Source organism: Manis javanica, chromosome 10 (genome assembly GCF_040802235.1).
Source record: "Manis javanica isolate MJ-LG chromosome 10, MJ_LKY, whole genome shotgun sequence".
NCBI lineage: Eukaryota > Metazoa > Chordata > Mammalia > Pholidota > Manidae > Manis > Manis javanica.
The window spans coordinates 47615642-47634538 of NC_133165.1; the positions used below are offsets into that span (position 1 = coordinate 47615642).

The window sequence follows — 18897 nt, forward strand, 5'->3', positions numbered from 1 at the left end:
GAGAGAACTGGGAATGGATTCTTCAACAGGATTACCACAAACACTGCTGGCAGGAACAGTGAAACTATTTTTTGAAGACACAGTTTCAAATCAAGAACTTGGGGTAGTTCTTTTACTTTCTGAGTGTCAGCTTTCTGTTTTCTAAAGGAAATCTTGTCTACCTCATGGAAATGTTGTAAGGATTAAACAAGGGAACTTCAGTGCTTGGCACAGAGTCCTTCCTAGAACATGTCTAGGACGTGCTACTTGCCGACCCTTCCTTCCTTCTGCGTTGTCTCTGTGTCATCTAACCCCAGATCGCAGGGATGTGGTGGGAGATAGTGACTGTCTGGAGATTCATAATGTTGGCAAATCATGTGCTAGGAATTATTATGTAGACTATAGGGCTAAATTTCTGATGCTGGTATTTTCTCAGAAAATCCAGAAATTGGGGTCACCATTTCCTGTTGGAAGTGCAGATGCTGAGATGGGGAGGAGCTATGTGTGTGAGTAACAGAAAGAAGGTCAGCGTGATTGGAGTGTGTAGCAAGGGGAATGCTTAGCAGGAACCACACAGGAGTGTGGCTGAGGGTGATGGGAGCCACCACGGCCCTGGGTGGGGAGTGCAGGGATCTGGCCCCGTTCTGGCTGCATGTGGAGGACTGGTGTTGGGGGCTAGAGTAGAGTCTGGGAGAGCACCACCCTCCAGGGATGAGGTGGTGGGGGTTCAAGAGAGTACAGTGGTGAACTGGAGCGAAGTGGCCAGAGTCACCTCTCTCAGCACCACAGGCCCATGCACACCATTCAGCAGCCTTCCTAATCCCTATTGGGACTGGCGCTGAGCAAAGTCCTGCACATGGAAATAAGCAAAACCAACCAAATGAGAACAAAGTCTATTTATTCAGAACTTGCTCCAGCCAGGGAGTCAGCCACCGTCCCTTGTGGTTTGTCAGAGACCCAGTGGCAGGGAGAGGAGTGGGGAAGATGGAAGGCTTCAGGTGTGCCCTGCCTGGAGTACGACTTGGTGAAACTGGAGGCGGGCTGACTGGCAGCAGGCATCTTGTGATTGGTTAGGGGAGTGTATTTGGCTTTCTCTGGTTGGTCCTAAATTTGAAGCTTGAATGAAAATTAGAAAAGCTATCAGTTATTAATCAAGTCTGGGTCCTTTTGAGCAGATTATCACAGGGGTTATTGTTTGGCTTCCTGGACCAGTTGCTAGAGGCTGACTTCCTACAAGGCTGACTTACAGGTAGCAGGCTGGCTCCCCAAGCTGCTTACTGTGGATAATGGGGTGCTTCCCTGTGCTCATTGCTGCAGATTATCAGCTGTGTGAGGTACCCATTGTCTGTTTGCATATTCGTCTCTCAGAAGAAGAGTGTGTCAGTCTGTTCTTCCGAGTTGTTCACATTCCAGCCTGTGTGGGAAACCACAACTTCTTATCTGGCAGGTCAGGGAAGAGTGACCTAATTAGTCACTGTGTGGGTTCCAGCCCACATCAGAACTTGAAACTGGTAGAATGTCAGTGGTATCTGGCTTACTGGCACAGTGTGCTCTGCACTCTTTTCTAACTTTTTAAAATGAATTGCCATGTTAAAAAAGACCAGTTAGGAGATTTCTCATAAAAACCTGAAGATTGAGCACATGGCTGGAGCAGAAAAGCCATAGTTCTTTTGATGGGACATGTGCTCTCCACTAGAATTACTGTGCCCACTCTTGTCTGTGTCTGTGCTTCTGCCTGGCCTCTGTGGTCTCTGTCTTGTCAGGGGCAGTGAGCTTTGCCTGAAATCTGAGGAGGAGGAGTTTACATGCACAGACAAAGCAGAGCTGCTCTGGTGTCAGCAGGCCGGGTGGCCATTCCCTGCAGAGCTCCTTCATACCTCCCTGAGGTTCCCTGGGGTCAGTGGGAGTGGGGGCTACCACTTATCTCAGCCATAGATGGACCACCTGTTTTCAAGGGGTGAGAGGAGAATGAAATGCACATTAATAGTATCAACAGTAGAGTTCTGCTGAAAGTGGTTTAGTTTTCTGTGATGACTCACACTGTGATTCAGGACTTTGCCCTCCCTCAGTACCATCAGGATGAAGAGTGTGCGCTGCTCTGAGGCTTATTGGAATTACTGATCAATAGACCTCTTGTGAGGGGAACGGCCGATAGGTGGGCTTATCACACATATAGGGACAGTAGGCCTATGTTTCTGTCACCACTCCAGCAGTGATGTCATGGGTTTCAGTGAATTAATGCACATGGCCAAGAGGCGGGAACTGTGCCAAGTTCTGTAACATAAGTTTATGCACTCTCATTTGAAGTAAGGCCAAAGAGTAGACTTTCTAACTGAAATAAACTCTTGATTAAAAAATAAAAAATCTCTGGATACTTAGATCTCTTTCTAAATAATAGATTTAAAAACAGTCTACTATTAAAAGCCTATTCCCCCTGTAGCATCAGAGGCCTGAGCTAATCTGCCATGTCACAGGAGTTTGTCATTTTTGTCTTTTTTGATTCAAACTCCTCAGAGTTAAGGTGTCAAGTTATATTGTATTTTAGCATAGAATATTTTTTTAACCTTGTATTATGGAAAAAATGTCAGAAAAGTAGAATAATACAGTGAAACCTCATGTACCTATTTGCCCAGTTAAAATGGCAACTCATTTAGTATTATCTTGTTTTGTCTATACTCTTACCTCCTTACCCCTGTATTATTTTGAAGTAATTCTCATCTAAGTAAGAATTTTTTTTCTTTCAATGGCTGCTCAAGCCCTTCTGTCACCACACCAAACTAAAGGCCAAATGTCTGATTTCTGGTCTGCATTTTGTCACTTACTGGCTCTGTGATCTTGGGAAAGTTCTTAGGCTCTGTGATCCCTGGTGTCCTTTTTTAGAAAAACAGACTGAACTGCATCCTGGCTCACTCACCTCAGTGGTGGTTCACAAGGCTCTGATGGGATCCTGAGGGAGCAAAACTATAGTATATTGACATGCAGATGTAGAGAATTATTTGTCTAATATATTTGCTGAATAAAAGACAACTCTTTCTGTCCCTGCTCTTCCCAACACTGCTCACTAGCATGGTTTGGATGTGCCATTGTCTGTTGCCATCTTCACTCAAATAGCTGAGTGTTGAGAGAATTTATTTTCCCCAGGCAATTGGTGTGCAGACTGAAGGCTGAGATGTGATTCCCCCCAGCCCCTTGCCTCTGGTCCAGTGCTCCTGCCTGGCAGCCTTTCCTGGGCCAGAGGCCTGCTCCCTCGGCCAATGTGCCCAACTGCCTGCTTGGATCCAGGACCTGGGCTTCCCATCCCCAGCACGGCATTCAGGAGGACCAGCCAGCCCTGTTAGTTGACAGGACTGTCACAGGGCAAGTTAGCTCACAAGTGGTTTGGTCCCCTGGGCTCTTATTTTTTGCTGTTATTTCCTCTGCCTAAAAATAGCACTTTCTCTCTGTAGTTCCTAGTTTGGAACAAAACTATTTGTTATTCAGAAGTTAGGGCTGCAGACTTCCTGACTGCCTGTTGCCCAAGTGTGCAGTGAGCTGTAGGTTCTAGTAGCCTGCTGGGAAGCAGGAACCCTGATTAGCAAGAAGAGGTTTGTTGGTTAAACTTTAATTTTAAAGAATTTACCTTTAAGTTTGATTTCACATTTTAAACATGTACCTAGGTGGCCAGAAAAAATCATCTCTCAGAATGAATTGAACCAACCACTGTACTTAGAAAGTATCCCATTCTGTTCAGTGCTGGCCCAGCCTGCTGACTTCCCTAAATCTCAGTTTTTAATTGCCCCAATGGAAAGGCATTTCCCACTAAAGAAAGAGCTGTCCTGTCTTCTCCTGGGTCTTTGGCTTGTAGTTCAGCTTCTCCTGCAGCAGTGTGTGCTGACCTCTGTGACTTGGCCAACTGATCAGGGCTGGACATCCTTCGCCAAGGGCTGGTGGGTACTGGCTGGGCCCAGCTACCCAGATGTGTCCTCTGAGCACAGCTCTATCTTCAGCACACACTGGCATCTTTACTGGGCACTACCCAGACAGTTCTCAGCTTCCCGGATTGGCTGAGTCCCTCTTTGTGACCTTGAAGTCACAGTGCCAGGTTCAGGAGGGATGTAGATGTGACTTTGGTGGCATCTAGTATAGGGGAATTTTCTCAGAGAATATGCACTCCAGTCTACAGAAGCTATGTAGCTTGGTGCCTGGGAGCTCGGGATCTGGAGTCAGGCAGGCCTGGCCTCCATATCCAGGCTGTGGGAATCCTGGGCAAGTTATTACTGCTCCAGTCCACTTGTTATATAAAGGTGATATTAATTACTCACCTTAGGGAGTTGTTCTTGCAGTCATAAAGTGAACCAAGCTAATGAATGGTGAATTGGCACATACAAAGGTAAATTACAGCCACGTATCTACAGGCCCATTGTTTGAAGCCTAACAATAGCAGCTTTACCACAGCTCACATGAAATGCACAGGTACACCCTACTTACAAGTAGGGAGAACACAGGTGTCACCTATGATCTGGGGACGCTTGTTTGGTTCAGACTTGGTGCCAAGTATTCTGGTCAGGGTATCTTCTTGCTCTCTGAGAAGAGGCAGCTGTGGGATGTCCCGAGCCTTGTTCCTCACTTCTTGCAGCCGGTCATCCCATGGTGTTGACTGCAGGTCAGTGGTGTGAGGGCCTAGCCTCTGATCCAGCTTTGTTCGCAAAAACACCAATATTTTGACACTTACCTGAAGTCTTGTTTTTTTTTTTTCTCAGTTGGTTTAGGAGGAATGATGTTAAGAGTTCTCTCAAGCCCCTCAAAGTGGTGGAATCAAGACTGGAAACAGTTGCCTCAGAATCCTATTACAGTCTTTTATGTCATGCACCTTATCATGACCATGGACTGAGGCTATTAGGGCCAGAAAGATCCTCAGTCACTCCTTTGGCCCAGTGTGTTCCCACATGTTTGCAAACTGTAGCTTCTTTACCATGGACTTCAGAAACGGGAGGAAGTAGGGGCGAAGCAGTGATCTCAAGACTTGAGATTGGGTAGCACCAATCTAATGTAACCTTGACACTTTATGGGCATGCCAAGGATCATGGTAGCAAGCAAAATATCCCAGTTCTGGCCAACTTAAAAAGGAACATGACGAGAGTCTCTTGGGAAAGGGACACACAGGACTGATTGATAAGTAGAGGCCAGAACCAGGGGGCACGAGGATGAAGGAGGCATAACAGCACCTCCTGGCCAAAGCCACCATCCCTCGGTAGCAGCTGGGCTAGAACCACATCCAGCCATCCCATCCCTTCCTCGGATTGAGAGAGAGCATGAGGCTGAGCACAGGGTTCTGGGCCCACTCTTCGTGACCTAAGGTCTGGCCCCCTCAGCGTCCTGCCCTCTGGTTCTCTGGATGTGGGTACATATAATTATTCTCCTACTAAAGTCACACATATAGAAGAAAGACCAACAAAAAAGCTAGTGTCTGGTTAGGGCTAGAAATGGCTGCTAGGCAGCCAGACATTTCCCAGATAACTCCAGTAGTGGGGTGGCCAGAGTTGGTAACTGGAATGAAATGTGGTGGGGAAGGCAATGCTTGAGAACCGTGGGACGACAGAGCTTGGAAACTTTGTCTAGGCTGGTCAGGGAAGGCCTGTATGGGAGGGGGTCATGTCCAGGATGCCAGAGGCTCAGTGGCTGGTAGTTGGAGCGAGGGTGTTGGTAGAGGGAAGCTCATAGCGGAGTGTTCTAGACACCTGTGAGGTTGGGGGTGAGGCACTGGGTGGCCTTCCAAGATGAGATGGGGTCCTACCGAGAGGGGGGCAGGAGCAGGCTGGCCTCCTGGCACTATGCTGCCTCAGTTGCCCCCAAAGAAGTCAAGTGGGGGGTGTTACTGAACATGAGAAGTTTATTCTCAGGTAACGATTAAGAAAGAGATAATATAGCAGAGGGTGTCTGTAGGAAGCATGTACAGTATCAGCATCGGAGAGGGCATGCGTGTGCCTGACCTTGGAAGCTGGTACAGGGGAGGGTAAAAACAGAGACTGAGAGAGCTGAGCAGATGGCTGGTGTCTGCAGCAAGGACAGCGGAAGTGGTTTTTTTTTTTCCTTAAGCGATAATGCAGTGAAGACATTTATGTTTCTGAAAAATGAGGCTGGACAACAACCCAGAGGTGGTGGGAGAGGGGACAGCACAGAGCAGCTCTTAGCTCATCTCCATGCAGATGAGGGAAGTGGAAAGTCCAGTGTCTTAGACTGCTTTTGATCTGCCTACAGAGTTTTCTGAATGGCACTCAGGAGAGGCCTTTTCAGTGGAAAATGTGAATTACCACTTTCAGAGAGGTGGGACTTGCCCCTGTGTCATACTGTGTGGATAGGGGTAGTTCCTGCCTACAAAGAATCCTGTCACTCACTCACTCAGAGATGGTTCTTGAGTGCCTGATTACCAGGTGGCCAGGTTTCCCAGGCTGGTCGCTTTGCAGGTAGAGAAGGGATTCTGGTAAGCTGAGGGCATACACTTGTACAGAAGAGCCAGTGACTGGAAAGAGACATTTTGCATGGTGTGGAGGAGGAAGAAAACGCAAAATCACTTTATATGGGGGCAGCAGAGAACATTTCATGGAAAAAAGTGCCATTTTAATTTTCAGAAGTGGAAGTGAGGAGGAAAGGCATTTCAGAAAGGAAGGGTGGGTGAGCAGAGGCCTGGAGGCAGGAAATGCCTCTCACTCCCCTCAGATTTTCAGCAGCTGTAGCCATTGTCATGCTAACGTCACAGGTTTTGACATATCCGTTATTATTTTTTTTTAAATGGATTTTTTTTTTTTAACTTAAACGACCTTGCTTAAAAAGGAAGCTTAGATCCCTGTGTGATTCACATGTTAGTATTACTGTCCTGGTCTTTGTCATTAACTTTTCTGGGCCCCATGCCTGTAACTCTTCACAAGGCCTACATGGCCGGGACTTCCACTGCCACCATGTTTTTTTAACTTTAATAATCTTGAAGTATACAAGGAGCTTGAGGAATACCCTTCTCGGTAAGAAGACAAACACAGATAAGGCTCATGTGTCCTGGGATGGCGCCCTCTTGTCAGTCCCCTGCCCAGCTGTGGCCTTGGTCATCAGCTTGGTGGGTTTTTCCTGTAGTGTTGTTTCATTGGTTTTATTATTGTTTTTAACATAAATGGTACCATATTATCTGTTTTCCTGCCGTCTTTTTTTTTTCAGAGTGATTTTCTAAGGTATAGATCATGCGATAAATAAAAATAAAAATTATTTTAACAAATGAAGTTATTTTGAAATTATTTTAGTAAGTGAAAACAGTAATACATACTCCTATTTTAAAAAAGTATCGGTGTACAAAAGGGCAATCCCAAGACACAAAGTTGACCATGTCCCTCCTCTGTTTGCAACTCTGAAAGGCTCCCCATTGCTCACAGGAGAAAGGCCTGCAGGACCCTGTGTGTTCTGGCTCCTGCTTCCTGCTGCAGCTTCATTGGTCCTCCCGGCCCTGCTTGCCTCCTTGCCGAGTGTGCCGTGCATGGGTTGTGCAGTGTGGGTTGTGTGGCCCCACCTTGGGTTCTGTACACACCTAGCCTCTGATGGATTGGTGGCAGCTGGCCTCCTTGTGCTTCTCTGGGCAGCGTGCCTCCTGTCATAGGGCAGCTGAAGGTGGGTAGGGTACAAGTGAGAGTGCAGGTGCTCCCGCCCTGCTGTCAGGGCTCACTGTGCCTCATGGTGTAATGCTGGGCCAGTCAGACCTGGTCTCTGCACTTCAGCCTACTTACTGAGCTAGGAGGAGGATGCTAGTTGCCTGCCTTGGAGGGTCGTTGGCATGACTGATCAATTCCTGCATGAGAAGGGTTCAGGACAGGACTTCCCATGGTGAGTGCTCAGTGTGAGCTGCTCTGCTTACCCTGGTGGTTGTTATATGCACTGTTACAGCCCTAAGCCCAGCACACAGGGCCTGGCATGTGAGTATTCAGGATGTCTAATAAAGGAAGGAGGGAATAAAGACAGACCTGATAGATGTGTGAGGATGTGCAGGGACAGAGGCTCCCATGGGGAAGGGTGAGGAGTTGGGCTGAGAAAGTTCGTGGCAGGTTCTGAGCACATGCAGTGCACGCAAGGTGCGGAGTTGGGCACAGGGGATGGTAATTGGTGGCAGGGAGCTGTGAAGGGAGAAGCCCAGGCTGGGGGCTGCCAGCAAGGACAGGAAGGCCACAGCAGGTTCAGATACCATTTTCTACGACTTTCTCCCTCACAGCACCCTCTGTCTCTTTGAATTCTCCAGGAGGAAAGAAGTTACACAGTATTGGCATCTACCTAAGAGGGCCATTGCCCATTTCTGGCTTTGGTGCCCCACATTCAGGTCAATGGAATGATTGTAACAGCTATGCTTTTTTGCTGAAGCCCCATCTCTCTGTTTTTGCCTATTTCCAGGCAATGCTACTGTAGAAAAGTTGGAGGACTTCATCAACAACATAAACAGTGTCTTAGAGTCCTTGTATATTGAGATAAAGAAAGGAGTCACAGAGGATGATGGGAGGCCCATTTATGCGCTGGTACGTGCACAACAGAGCCCTCTCATGGTGTTTGTGAGGAGCTGGGACAGAGAGCATTTGCCTAGGACCCTGTTTGTAAAGAGTGAAGGTGCATCCTGCCTCTACTGGCTCTGAGGTGGAAGACACACAGCTTGGCCCTGCCTCCCCAATCCAGCCACATGGTCTGTAACTTTGCCAGGGCCAGGGGCTCTCACCTTGGTGCTGGCCTCACTGCCCCACACTGAGCCCTGCCCAAGGCATGGCAGCATGCACTTGGCTTATTTTGTTTGTTGACTGTTCTCTGCAAGAAGTTACCCCAAATGTGTGAACTCTTAGGATTCAAGGGAGAAAATGGTCCTTCATTTGGAACACAGAAACTGTGAAAAGAAAAACTGTGAGGCCGCTAAGGATTGAGCCCTATTTGGAGCCTCCTGTTATTTCCAGATTTCCCCTCCTCACTAGGAAATGAGGTGACATGTGAGGAGAAGCTGACAGGCTCTCAGTCCTTGACTCGGAAACCATCTTAGGCAGATCTAAGGAGATCAAGCTCCTACCAACTAGGCTTACACAGAGAGGGGCTTTAGCCCAAGGTTTCCCAAACTGTGTTCCAGGGAGAAAAGAGTTGTAGAGTCAAATAACTGGAAATTCAGATTCCTTCTGCCAGACTGCTCAGTCCTGCTGCATCTGAAGCTCTATTAGCATACACTCACATTTCCCAAATTTATCTGAGTTTGGAGAATACTGCACAGCTTTTGGAGTTCTAAAACCTCTGAGAATCAGACATGTTGACCAAGCTAAGGTTTCAGACTGTAGTATATGACAGGTTACAAAATCATGCCTGTGGCCAGGTGCTCCCTGACTGGTGGGCGGTGGGAGGGAGAGTCAACAAGTGAACTGACTGACTAGTGGAGGGCACGGCCTGACCATCATATTGACTTAATTTTTAGGTGAATCTTGCAACAACTTCCATTTCCAAAATGGCCTCAGATTTTGCAGAGAATGAACTGGATCTGTTTAGAAAGGCTGTAAGTATAGTAACTCCCATCACACATTGTCTCGGCTTCTTATAGGACACAATGGGAACTGCAGTCTTACAGGGTCACCATTGCTGCCTGAGAAAGCCCTTTGCAGGGGATGTCACTGAGAGCCTTCCCTGGAATTCACAGCTGCCAGGTGATTGCTGGGGAGGTTGCCACGGCTACCTATGAAAGAAGGGCCTGTCCTGGTTGAAGCCCAAATGGTTAATCAGTGGGCCTCATAGGCGTACAGTGTGGGTGAGGAAGTGTTACTGCGTGGTGCTCACAGTGCAGTCTGGACCGGCAACAGCACTGCCTGCACGCTTGCTAGAAAGGCCAAATGCCAGGCCCCTCCCAGCTATTAAATGTGGGTCTGATTCTGTATCCTAACAGGGTGTCTCAGAACTGTTCACGTTCACATTTGAGAGGCATTTTGCTGCCTACCCGGCTTGAGCTATTCACTTATCTCTCTTGTCACTCACCTGGATGAGCACCTGCCTACGACAGAGGTTCTCAAACTTGGATCTCCGTTACAATAAATGTGGAAGGAAAAATAATTCAGATAGTTCAGCCTCACTCCAGGTCTGTCAAATCCAAGCCTCTGATGAAGTTCTAGAAATCATTCCTTTCTAAGCCTCCTCTGGAGACCATTAGCAGCCAAGGTTGAGAACCAGGCTTTAAGATGCCGGACACACCTGTGTGCGTAGGAAGCCTGTCTTCCCCGTGGAAGAACTTCTGTGGGAGGAAGTTTTAGGGGAGTTTGCCTTTCAGCCTCTCCTGTCCCTGGGTGCCCAATGCTTCTGTGGCTTCCAAGCTTACTTACTTTGTTTTTTGCATGGGAGACATCTACACCAAGTAATAGGGCTTCTCCAAAAGGCCTGTGGCTCAGGGGGTACTAGGAGGCCCCATGTGGCCCAACCCAGCTTTGCTCTCTTGCCCTTTCTGGCTCCAGTTTGCCACTTAGGCCACCCGTGATGTCCTGCCCACCTTTGAGTAGGAGGGTGCTTCCTCATTTATGCATTTATACATTTCTCAGGTGTTCTGCCTTCAAGGAGGCAGTGACGAGAGAGGATTCTTGCTTTTAGGGCATTAAATCATTCATTGGGGATACTACGGAAGTGACCCTGAGTCAAAAGGACTGAACATGTTTCTGTCTTTTGATGCTTATTATTATATTGTTTCCTGGGAGATGGAACCAGGGTTCAGTGCTGCCTGTGATATGAGTAGTTTTACTGTACCCCTGCCAGGACTGATATTATTGCTTAAAAGTTTTTGCTGATTTAATAAATGAATTGAAACCTTCTATTTCTTCTAGTTGGAACTGATTATTGACTCAGAAAGTGGCTTTGCATCTTCCACAAATATTTTGAACCTGGTTGATCAACTTAAAGGCAAGAAGATGAGGAAGAAAGAAGCTGAGCAAGTGCTGCAGAAGTTTGTACAAAACAAATGGCTGATTGAGGTACTTTGGGATGAGGTTACAAAGGGTTTTTTTCCCTCCAAAACCATATTGTATCCAATTGTCCTTTGAACCAGGCCCTGTCAGGTTCCTTATCTGCTTTTTAATGTCCACAGTGATCCTTTGAGGAGGATTTGGAACCTCCAGTTCACTCTCATGAATGGTCCAGGGGGCCACAGCAGGAGGTGGCAGAGCCAGGGATTCCAGCCACTGGTCCCTGGACTGGGAGGCGGTGTAGTACAGTGGTTCACGGTGTGGTTCTAGCACCTGACCTGAATCCTGGTCCCACTGGCCTTGAGTTCCTTGTCTGTAAAAGGGGAGTACCTAGGGGGTAGGCGGAGTGGAAATGAGGTGGTGTATGCCAGGGGCCTGGGGCTGGCTCCCAGAGGAATTGCTGTTATTATTGTGGTTATTATTTTCAACATTATGTTATTCAAGGCCAGTGCCTTTGGCTTCTTTCACTTGATGGTCGCTCTTAAGGAGGACATGTGAACACACTTGGAGAGGAGCTGTGGAAATCTGTGAAAGGACCAGACTTCAGGTTCATGTTTCTAGACATCCTGTGTCTAGTTCTGCTGACTGGGGCAGGACAGATGTTTCGGTTCATTTTCCACAAAAGGGCACCACTGTTTCCAAGAAACCCAAGGCAGCAGACTCAGCTCTTGCCCAATTTACCACCCTCTCCCCTCCAAGTGCCTGTATCTGTGCAGGATGTGATCAAATTGACCCTTAACTTCTGCACTTGGTGGTCAGCCTTCCAGGCCTGGTGGCTGACATGACTTGACTCTTCACTTGCTCTTCAGAGAGAGCTTCCGTCTGGTGGTCAGAGTTACAGTGTTTGAGTTAGCGAAATCTAAGGAGATGGGCCATCCCTGGCAACCTGACCAAAACTGTTTAGTTCTGGTGTACTTCCTGGCCAGGAGGAAAGGAGCTGGAGAGGTCACAGGGGGAGGGCAGGGGTGGTGGGGAGCACCTAGGGAGTGCCAGGATCTCTGGGCACTTCTGTGCACATTGTGTCCTTGGGTCTTCCCATCCACCCCTCGACAGGGAGCCCCTTAGCTCTGGTCTCAGCTGAACAAACTGCAGCTCCACCGCCTGGGTGGTGCCCACGCCCAGCAAGTGGCCAAGTCGTGTTCAGCCCGGTTTGGGTGACCGCAGCACCCTGTCAGTTGCTGTGTTGCAGTGTTTCTTCCTCTCTGGGGTGGATTGGGCAATCGGGAACATTCTTGGGCGGTTTGGTTCTTGAACCGCTGCACTCTCTCCTCAGGCCAAGGCTTTTTAAGGGCAGGGGCTACAAAGTCTTCATTGTTGTACCTCAGCACTCAGTAAGGGCTTGGGCTTGCTGCGTGGATGACAGGGAAGGTGAGGTGATGACCAAGCAGGCTAACAGAATTTATTTAAAATGTATGAAAAATGATGTAAGAAATACTTGTTCCTCATAAGAAGATTAGAAAATGTCAGTCTTCATAAACACACTGAGGTCAGCTGTTACTCTACCCACAGAGCCAGCTACTCTGCCATTGCCGTATCCCCTGTGCACCTCCTCTCTGCCCACGGTTTAAACATGCCTGGTATGTGCTGCTATAATGTGTTCAGGCTGTGGGGCTGCAGGGATGTGTATCTGCCTTTATCATCCCTTTGCCCCAGCCTTTTGCTGCCCTGAAGGGTGGGGGCGATAGAGGGGAAGGGACACGCCTCTGGAGTCTGTAGTACTTGGTCCAGGCTTCTGTCCTCTGCTTCTTCCTCACTAAAATGGAGATGCTAGTGACACTTTCTTCAGGGGTGGGCTCTGAGCTCCAGTGAGAGGGCAGATCGGAGATTCTGTGAGCTGTCAAGGGCATGCGTGCTTCAGGAAGGAGCGGGCTGCCTTCTGTGGCCTCGGAGCCCTTGTGGGAGTCCTCTTGTGGACCGATCCTCTCCAGCCTCTCAGGGACCAAAGAACAAACCTGGGGTGCGGCGGGGCACGGCATGGCAGTGAGACACCTACAGAGGCCTCCTCTGGCCTTACTGCGTGCCTCCACCTCTGGCAAGTAGCTTCTGGTCTCGGGGTCTGTTTCCCACCTGGGGAATGAGAATACTGATTGCTCTAAGGGACTGTTTCATGAGGGCTGAATGCTTTCTGAGCCGCCCAGTGTGGTGAGGGCTGCTGTGAGTTCTGTGGCACTTTGGAGGAACAGCTGAGAGACTGTGGGGTGGGTGGTGGCTGGTCCTCCGACCTGTCTTCCTGAGAGCAGCACCTTGGTGGAGGGGATCTTACCTGATCCTCGGCCCCTAGAAATGGGACTTTCCTCAGAAGTCGTACTGTGTAGGTGCTCTGCCCCAGCGGTACTTCTTTCATTATGAAGGGAGACTCTCCAGTGCCTGGGGAGCCCTGCTCCTGTGCAGAGCCATCCTGGCATGGAGGTGCTGGGGTAGCTGCGTGGTCCCACAGAAGGCCTTGGAGAGGTGGGAAGTCAGGGTCCGTGGGGGAGCCCCAAGAAGGCCTCAGAGAAAGCAGAGGTCCTCAGGGCTTGGGTGTTTGTTGACTGCCATGTCTGCACACCACACACCCTGATGCCAGGTTGAGCTCAAAGTATTGTTGCAAGGCCTGGGAGGTCACTTGAGTCTTGGTCTTCCTTGGAAGGCCAGGGCACTCTACACACCCCTTCCTGGGACACGGCCCTCAGAGGACTGAGTAGTAGAATCATAAACAGTAAGCATCGGGCACAGTGTCAGGTCTGTAGATGTTTAATAAATGCAGCTCAAGCCTGACTGTGAATTTGAATTTATTCACTGGGGCTTAGGCATTCCTCCATGGGATCATTGCAGGGTCTACTGAATCTTCCCTCAGATGTTTGTCGTGGGACTGCCAGGTGCTGGGCCCCACAGGTGCTGCAGACATAAGAATGAGCAAACCAGAGTCAAGTCAGTATCCTTTACTGAAGTAAAGGATAGAAAGGGAAACATGATTTTATGACAGCTTTAGCAAAGGAACCTGACCTCTACTGAGGAAGTGACACTTGAACTGAAGGCTGTGGAGACAATGGAGTTGTGGATGAGGAAGATTATTCAAGACAGGAGCAGCAGCCTGTGCAAAGGGCTTGTGCCCAGAGGGGGCATGGTGTGCTCAAGGAGCTGAGGCCAGGGCCTTCTGAGCATAGGACTTGTGGGGAGAGTGGGACAGGGTGAGCTGGGAGATGGCACTTCAGTGTGGTTCCTCTGCCCCAAAATGGTGGGAAGCCCTGATGGGTTTAGGCAGAGGACCAGGCTGGCTTGCCTTGGAAAGATCAGGTTGCTTGGAGAGGGTTACAGAGGGGAAAGAGGGCTCAGAGTACTGGTATGAGGTGAAGGTGGATTAGGGTGGCTGCCATGGAGATGGAGCGCCATCATGGATTTGGGGGCTACTGAGAAGGTAACAGCCACGGACCGAGGGCTCTGCCTACAGCATCTGAGGGGCGCCAAGCCCGTCCCTTTCCTGGTGGCACAACAGCCCTGGTGCAGGACACTAGTGTCTCATTCACCAGCTTCCCTATGCTTCTGAGATTCCTCAGCTGCCTTCCACCTGCCCTCTGCTCCCTGCAGTCAGCTCTCCAGGCCTCTCTGCACCCAATGGCCCCATCTGTCCCTCCGCTGGTCCTCTGTCCCAACCATTGGTGGCCCAGAGTGAACACATTTCCTTGCCTTGGTTACACAAGCACACAAACTGCCTCAACACTCCCCATGGTGATAGAGGCAGGAACATGGGGAGATGCGGGATGTGCCTGTCAGAAAGCAACAAACAGCTCTTGCTTGTTGTAAAAACTAGGAGATTGCAGAGAAATGAAGAGGCCTTGGAGGTCACTCAGCAGGCTCAATCTGTGAGGCCTCCAGGATCTTGGTGCTGCCCTGCTGAGGACCCCCACTGCCACCTCCCCCTCCCCACAATGGGAGAAGATCAGACGGAACAAAGATGGTTCACAGGGTCAATCCCAATTCTTGAGTTGATGATGAAAGAGAATAAACATTTACCTCCCTCCAGGTTTCTCTTAGCCTGCCTTTGTACTGGCCCGCAGCGTAGGCCGCTGCAGCCCAGTTACTTGTAGTGTTTACATGCTTCTTGGCTCTGCTGTGGTTCTCTGGTCAAAGGGCATGTGGACTGTGACTGGTGGCGGGAACCAGGAGTCCTGGCTTCTCTTGGAGGCCCTCCCACCCACACCACCTGAGGTGTGAGCTGGGGATGGTCCCTGCCTTCTCTGGACCATTTCCAGCTTTATCTGTGAAGTGACCTGGCTGAGAGTGATCTGGGATGGAGCCCACAGAGGCTCTGGGCGGCAGTGCTGGGCGACATGTGATAAGCTGATTTCCTGGGGGCGGGGGGCAGGGCTGGTGGAAGGAGGCAGTACTTGGGTTGAGAAGGTAGGGGTTGTCTGGAGTTCACCCCCATCTCAGGGTCCTCAAGTAGGAGCGCTGCCATGCAGATACCAGATTTACATTTGTGAGGGCATGAGAAAAGTGCTAAGGGCATGTGGGGGCAGGTGGACCTCGCCTTGAGTTCCTTTTAGGTCTTTGCCTAAGTTTTCCCTGCTTGAGGCTCTGCCAAGGGGCCAGCGTGGTTGCCCAGTGGCTGGGTTGGTGAAAACTGGCAGTGTGTGGGGCGTCCACCTTTGTGCCTTCCTAGGCCTTGGACTGCAGGACTGCAGAGGGCACTTGCTGAGCCGGGAAAGGATCTGGTGTGCCAGCAGCTTGAGAGAGAGATGGCCACCTCCTGTTCTGTCCCTGCAGAAGGAAGGGGAGTTCACCCTGCACAGCCGGGCCATCCTGGAGATGGAGCAGTACATCCGGGAGACGTACCCTGATGCCGTGAAGGTGTGCGACATCTGCCACAGCCTCCTAATCCAGGTACTGCTCCCCTGCTGGGCCTGGGCCTCTGGCACCGCCACTCCTTCCTCCAGTGTGCAGACAACAGGGCATCTCCTCTGAAGTGTCTGGGGATGGCCACACAAATGCCCACCTATCTTTTCCCCAGTCCCTCTGTTTTAGTCCAGGAAAGCTCTTTTTCTCCAGGAAGTTCTCAGAAGCCCTTGTATAGCCCCCATTATCTGGACACTTATTTGATGAGAACCTTCCTGTGTTGACCATTGTTCCTCATGTTTTACATGCACACTTTGCAAGGCTTTACAGCGGTTGGGCCAGTGCTAAACTTTTATGTTTTCTTTTTAACCTTTCTTTTTTGGCAGTTGTCAGCTAAGCTCTGATGAGCCTCTTTGTAGATATATCCTCGATCACTTGGTAAATTGTTTCCTTGGGTTGAATTCCTGGAAGTGACATGTCTGGAACAGAGTGTATGTTTTTTCTTTTTAAAGCTTTTGATCCACATGCCTACCTGCAAGATCTGAGGGCCCACATGTTCTGGGTGCCCAAGTTTCAGGCTGCTCTGGTTGGCCTGGACTGTTGCCACCACACTGGCCTTTAGAGTTTGGAGCTTCTTCCACCTACATTCATTTGTCAAATCCTTTAATAAAACCCACTGTACTGAGGACTTTGGGATTGTTGTTACTAATCTGGAACATAGAAGACAAAAGTATTAGAGCCTGCTGGACATTTTCTTCTCAGTTTCCTGAAGGTTTGTGAATACAGAAGTATACAAGACTCCCGGGCCATCGCCTTTCTTGTTTCAGGGTCAAAGCTGCGAGACCTGTGGGATCAGGATGCATTTACCTTGCGTAGCCAAGTACTTCCAGTCAAATTCGGAGCCACGCTGTCCCCACTGCAATGACTACTGGCCCCATGAGATACCAGGTTTGTGGGCCCGAGGCACTTGAGGGCTTTCCTGCTGGCCTCTGGGAGCAGCTGGGCTGGCAGGACTGAACACACATAGCGGTGGCTGGCCCTGAGGGGACGTGGAGATGGGCAAGTGCCTCAGACGAGGGCTCCACGCATGCAGGTCCACACTGGCAGCACCGGTTGCATCTGTAGTAAGTGGAGGCAGGCTTGTGTGTACTTCCTCATGGCCCCCTGGAACCCACTAGAGATTCCAGGGCATGTGAGGGTCTGGTCTCGCCTTTCTCCCTGGTAGCTGTCTCAGGAGGGGAGAGTGAAAGCAGTGACCACAGCTCCCTAGGTTCCTTTGTCTGTAAAAGGGCTCATTCTACCTTCCAGGCATGGTGGGGACAAAGATGGTGATGTTACTGACATAGGCCAGAGTCCTTGGCACATGACACGTAGCTGTGCATGAACTATTGTAGGGGTGCACTCAGTCCCTGCCATTCACAGTATCTTCCTGACCTTTTCTGTGTACAGAGGTCTTCGACCCTGAGAAGGAGATGGAGCCTGGTATCTCCAGTGCGAACAAGAAGTCCTCGCGGTCCAGGCAGCACTAGCTGGCGCACTGCTGCGGGGCTTGCCGCCTCCAGGGGGACGGGCGACGCAGCCCTGTTTGGAGAGAGACACCAGCATTTCACATGACTCTCCATTTTATGCTTTATGTTTGGAATAAACCTTACTAAGGAGTCACTACAGCCTCAGAGCATCATTGTATGCCCTTCTTGGGAGGTTTCCTGCTGGGGCCTCTCCTTTTCCCCTCGAGCTTGCCACCCAGGGACCCCCTGGTTTGAGTTCCAGCAGGTGAAGTTGATGGACCTCCTTCTCCATAGCATGGGCCCTGGGCAGCTTTGCCTTCAATCCCCAGCTTTAGTCACTTGTCCCATCAACACTGGCCAGCCTGCCCTGGACTTGTGGGTTCTTGGCCTCAGTTTGGGCCCTCCTGTAGCCTAAGATGCAGTTAGCCTGAATGGGCGTGAGGCCGGCAGGCTGGGCTGGAAGTGTGCTTTCCTCACTGCGCCCTTCTGCACCCCTTTGGTGACTGGCAGCCCTGCCATCAGCTGCTTCAGCCAGGACCCAGGAGACAGCCTAGATACTTCCTCCTCCCTGGCCCTCCTGCATCAAACCAGTCACCAAATCCTGTCCAGCCCACCCACCAGCTGGCCCTCATCTCCTCAGCTGCTGCCCTAGGCAAGTCCCTCCACTCCCCTACCCCCGCCACATCTCCCCACTGCTTCTGGCTCTGACTGCCTACGTGCTCGTTTTTTCCACTGGAGTGATCTTCCCACAATGCCAGTCAGCATGGGCGCCCCTGCTGGAGCTCCTGATAGCTCCCATCACCCAAGTGCTGGGTTTAGACTCACCAGGCTGGATGCCGAGGCCCTTCTCATCTCACCACCTCTCCCTTCCCCACTTCTTAGCAGCACAGCATTTCCTACAGTTTCTGAACAAGATGTCCTGTTCCTCACCTGAGCTTCTGCATGCACTGTGTCCTCTGCCCACATACTCTTTCCCATTCTCTACCTCTGCCGTTAACACCTGGCCACCCTTGGACCCGTGTTAGGCACTGTCTGCCTCTCCCCCTGCCACCCCAATGTCAGGACCCTTTCAGTTGTGAGGAAAACCTAACTTAAGCTAGCTTGAACAATACCTGGTCAGAAGGGGTCATTCGGGAGAGGTTTAACCTGGTGGTTTAAATGATGTCACCAAGCATCCATATTTGTCTTTGCTTTATTTTCACTGATCTGGCCTCATGCTCAAGGCCTATAAGATGGTCTGCCAGAATATCCAGCTACCTTTTTTGGTAGCAAAACAGCTACCATGCTTCCAGGCCTCACACACCAATGCCCCTGTGTCAGGAGGAAGAGGGCAGGCCTTGTTTAGTGGCTCCGCCAACCCAGCAAACGTCCTGATAGCTTAAGCTCCAATTTGGAAACTCGAGGTGGAGATGGGATGAGGAGGGGATCTCAAGGAGGTCCAGCTGGCATTGGCAAATCAGGACTTCTGAGCTGTGGGCAGGTCGGCCCCTCCCAAGCTGCTTGGCTGAGTGAGGAGGGGCTTCCTCCTAAGCAAGTGGAAGACAGTGTTACCACGCAGCAGTGGTGTGGGCTGTGGGCACCACCCGGGCAGGTTGCAGGCAGGGATGCTGTGCCAAGGTCACCTC

The 18897-nt window shown here is 50.2% G+C and overlaps 1 protein-coding gene across 3 annotated transcripts in view; it reads left to right on the plus strand.

Moving 5' to 3' along the window:
• The window catches only part of NSMCE1 (NSE1 homolog, SMC5-SMC6 complex component), a 33835-nt gene extending 16409 nt beyond the window's left edge, over positions 1-17426 (plus strand). For 2 of the 3 annotated variants that reach the window (XM_017656604.3, XM_073215379.1), the window contains 6 exons: positions 8380-8501; positions 9428-9505; positions 10812-10958; positions 15696-15812; positions 16592-16712; positions 17214-17426. In XM_017656604.3, coding sequence (XP_017512093.2) covers positions 8380-8501; positions 9428-9505; positions 10812-10958; positions 15696-15812; positions 16592-16712; positions 17214-17293 — 665 coding nt within the window. In that variant the 3' untranslated portion in view covers positions 17294-17426. The remainder of the gene's footprint in view (positions 1-8379; positions 8502-9427; positions 9506-10811; positions 10959-15695; positions 15813-16591; positions 16713-17213) is intronic. The other variant, XM_017656606.3, reaches the window with a different exon arrangement.
• Positions 17427-18897: the final 1471 nt, after the last annotated feature.